At 61.4% G+C, this 4014-nt stretch overlaps 1 protein-coding gene across 1 annotated transcript in view; it reads left to right on the forward strand.

Moving 5' to 3' along the window:
* Window positions 1-4014, forward strand: part of Arhgef10l (Rho guanine nucleotide exchange factor 10 like) — a 91555-nt gene that overhangs the window by 86630 nt on the left and 911 nt on the right. Inside the window, 2 exon segments of the mRNA XM_033767958.1 lie at window positions 2697-2819; window positions 3874-4014. The exon segment at window positions 3874-4014 is cut by the window's right edge and continues 167 nt beyond it. Of these exon segments, the coding sequence (XP_033623849.1) occupies window positions 2697-2819; window positions 3874-4014 (264 nt within the window).

Consider the following 4014-nt stretch of genomic DNA (forward strand, 5'->3'; position numbering starts at 1 on the left):
TCCCTCCCTCGTTCACTCACAGATGCTTTCTGAGTTTGCACTGAGTCATAGCCCTTGGCAGGAGTTGAGGAATGCACCGTGCAGTCACCCTAGGCTGCGGCCCCCTCTCGGGAAACTTGTATTTGGGGAGGCAGGAAAAAATAAAGAGCAAAATTACAGACCTTGCCTTACGTGGAGAGGAGGGACAGGCAGTGAGCACAGGGGGCGAGATGGAGCTGGGCTCTGGCTGTGCCCTGGCTGGGAGGGAGGCTGCCCGTCCCCGTGGCTCCCGGCCTCCCTTCTGGGCTGGCAGGTGTGCGGAGTGGTCCCAGCCCCACTGATCCCGGACGCCATGTGTGAAAACGGCCCCGTCTGTGGCGTCTCTCGTCCCTGGGGCTGTTTCCGGTGTGGCTTGCACTCCCACATCGCATCAGCGCAGGAGTGGCCTGGTGGAGTCCAGCCTGTCCCTCTGCCCGCGGTTGGCTCTGCCTGGCCGTGCGCCCGGGTGTCAGCCCCACAGCCAGGCCCTGTCGTCAAGACCAGCACACTGGCGGGCGCCGTCCTGTCTCCCCCCGGTCCGGCGTGTCAACAGCTCTCTCCTTCGCTTCAGACCACACCTCAACCGTGTCGGCTTCTCGTCAGCTCACTGCCGCCACCGTCTGCTGTGGCAGCTGGGGTCCCTCAGGTCACCTGCTTCCACTCCTGCAGCCAGAGTGCTCCCCTGAAATCCTGTCGCTTTCCTCCCTCACTTAGACCTTCTGTCAGCTTCTCACTGAGGAATGAAGAGTCATGATCTATCCCTGCCCCATCCACCTCTCCTCTTGACTCTGGGCCTTCCATGTCCCTGAACTGTGCCGGCTTCAGGCCGCTTCACCGACTAAGCTCATTCTCTCACAGGGCCTTTGCACATGCTGTCCTCTGGGCACTGACTCAGGTCTCGGTGTTGCTACCTCCTCCTTGCTGCGGGGTGTCAGCCTCATGCTGTCTCCTCATCCTCTGCCTAGTATTCCTTCTTTCCATTTCCATTTCGTGTTTCCCCTCTCTGGGGCTGTGCCATCTCATACAGAGGCCATCAGTGAGATAATGTGAAGAATTCTTTCTCTCTACCCCTCTGCCCACATCTCCACTGCTCTGTGGCCATGTGGAGACCATGACCACTGAACGGGACAGCAGGGAGACAGCATTTCTGTCATTGTGGGGATTCTAGAGCAGTGACTTCGTGTGGTCCCAGCTGTGCCTCGAGCACTGAGTTCAGAGCTCAGCCTGCGGTAGACACCGGGGGTGTCCCTGGGTGCTGAGTGGATAGACGGGTGACAGGTGGCATCTTGGGTTAGATGGTGCTCTGTGTAGCCCGGGAGGTGGGAGCCTCTGTGTCCTCCGAGACTCTGCCACACACGCAGGTGGAGCACGTGTCCCTGTCCGTGTGGCCTGGGCAGTATCCGCTCTTTCCCACCCCAGCACATGCCAGCTGGGGCCTCTGTGAACCTCGGCGATCTCCATCCCAGCTGTTTCCAGGCTGATGGTGGATGGGAGCAGTGTCAGAGGCCCTCGGAACTGACCTAGAGAGTCGGGAAGTGCAGTCCTCTGGCTGGGACTCCAGGGTGCAGCCCCCCGCTCTGTGGGGGTCAGCCTTCCCGCGATGCTAGTGTGTGCCCGGCATACACACCCTGGCATTGTCATCATGGCACACGGTGTGGATTTGAATTTCCTGTGAAGGGCCGGGGGGCCGGGAGGATCAGGGCCAGAGGAAGACAGCCCTTTGGAAAGAGAGGAGCCAGGGAATTCTGCAGGAGCCTGAGAGGGCTGTGCCCACTGCCCGTGCCCCTGGAAGCTCTGTTCCTGTGCTGAGTCGGCCTTTCTCTCTCGTCCGCTCCCTTGGTCAGAACCGGCAGCAGCAGCCATGGCTACAGATAGCACTTGTTGGATGTGTTTTGGGGCAGAATCTGGGTCGTTTTGTATCCCTCGACTCCTCTAACTCACAGAACAGTGTGATGAAAGTCTCTCTCCTTTCACAAGGGAGGAAACTGGCACAGAGAGCTTTGGGACAGGCCCAGGTCACACAGCTAGAAAGTGACAGAGCCAGGATTTGAACCTTGCTCCTGGCCCTTCTGCTGTACGGCCCACCCCACATGTTTTCCCTGTAAGGAGCAAAGGGACAGCATTGCCATCCCATTCTTGCCGACATGGATAGAGAGAGCATCAGGGAGGTGGCCAGGAAAGGGCTGATCTGGACTGCTCATTCTCGGCACAGGTGTCTGGCAACCCAAGGAAGTGCCCGTGTGGGCAGACGTCATTCTGAGCTGGAGGCTGTGCTTATGGAGGGGCCGTGCAGACGGTTGACGGGCCTCACTTTCGGACCCTGCCCGACCCCTGCCTGTGCCCCAACTTCTCCTGCACCCTTGTAGATTGGAAACCTGCTGGCTGTGACCGCGGCAGGGCCTGCCCTTGGCTGAGTACCCGCCTCTGCGGGCTGGGAGCTCATGTGTCCCGGGCATTGTTCATTGCGTGTATTCTGAAGGCTGCCCGCGGGGCAACTGAGGCTCTGCTGGGGACCAGGGCCCACAGGTCCGAAGCTCCACACTGTCCAGCTTCCTGCTTCTCTCAGCGGAGAAGCCCAGGCTCTGCCACCCCACACCTGTGGTAATGCCCCGAGTTCGCTGCTGGCCTCAAGGAGCGCCCTGCTCATGTGGCCTGGCTCTTGCTGTCTCTCTCTGCAGGCCAGAAGCACTTGTGTGTCACCAGCCTGCTGATCTGCCAGGGTCTGCTCTGGGTGGGCACTGACCAGGGTGTCATCGTCCTGCTGCCTGTGCCCCGGCTGGAGGGCATCCCCAAGATCACAGGTGAGCTTCCGGGCCTGGGCCGGGCAGGACCACAGGCTGGGCTGGAGGGGTGATGGGCGGAGGTGAACCGTGCCCCAGAGTTTTGCTCCTTGCTGGGGTGGGGTCCAGCCTCCAGCCTCTTCTCATCAGGGCGGTGCTATGAGTGTCCCACCCTCTCTGCCTACACCTCGCTTTTGAGTCTCAGTTTCCTAATCCGGCAAATGGGCACAAGAGTGCGCAGACTGACCAGGTGACCCGCAGACTAGTTCAGACACCCGAGGATGGCAGAGTGTCCTCTGCGCCTCTTCTGTTCCTTCCCAGGCAGTTGCTCAGCCTGGCCCCCCATGAGGTCCTCACACAGATGTGTGTGGATTAGAGGAGTGTGTGCCCTGCCTGGGCACTGGGACCCTGGACACGAGGCTGAGGGCAGGGAGGACCTCTGACTTTTGGATCCTGGAGCCCTGACCCCAGAGGGTGATGGTGAGGTCTCCTCTGTGTACTGCCGGGTGCAGGGGTAAGGAAGGGGGACCAGCCTGGGTGTGGCAGGTCCTGGCCAGGCCTCGATCCCCTCTGAGGGACACCCTTTGCCAGGTTCCCACGTGCTCTGTCTTCCTGATGCTGTCAGCTGGGCCTGGGATGTAGGGGTGAGCAGGATAAAGAGCTGCCCTGGAGAGCTGGGGTCTTGTGGGGCAGCAATGACCCAGGTGGAAGATGCCACGGAGGGGGCCCTAGGGACAGAGGGACAGGGCGGTGGGGAGAGAGGCTCCCCAAGGGTGATCGGCAGGGACTCCTGTTTCGAGGCTGGAGCTGGGCCCTGAGGAAATGTGTACTGGGCAGAGGCTCTCAGCCGGGGAGTTTCCCACCAGGTTACCCCAGGACTGTACAAGGTCTCTGCCCCTCTGCTTCCCCAAGGCGGTGGCCCTGGAACACGGAAAGCCAGCCCCCGGGCCCCTGGGTAGGCGCCGACATGCACTGCAGCTGTCCCTTCCGCCCCCAAATGCAGCCCACCCAGAAGGTTCCCCAGAGAGATCTGCGGCGCCCGCTCAGGGACCAGGCCTTGCCCCCTCTCCCACAGGTAAAGGCATGGTCTCCCTCAACGGCCACTGTGGGCCCGTGGCCTTCCTCACCGTGGCAACCAGCACCCTGGCCCCCGACATCCTGCGCAGTGACCAGGAGGAGGCGGAGGGACCTCGGGTCGAGGAGGACAAGCTGGACA

Source organism: Fukomys damarensis, unplaced genomic scaffold, assembly GCF_012274545.1.
Source record: "Fukomys damarensis isolate Sample0158 unplaced genomic scaffold, DMR_v1.0_HiC HiC_scaffold_23, whole genome shotgun sequence".
Classification (NCBI taxonomy): Eukaryota; Metazoa; Chordata; class Mammalia; order Rodentia; family Bathyergidae; genus Fukomys; species Fukomys damarensis.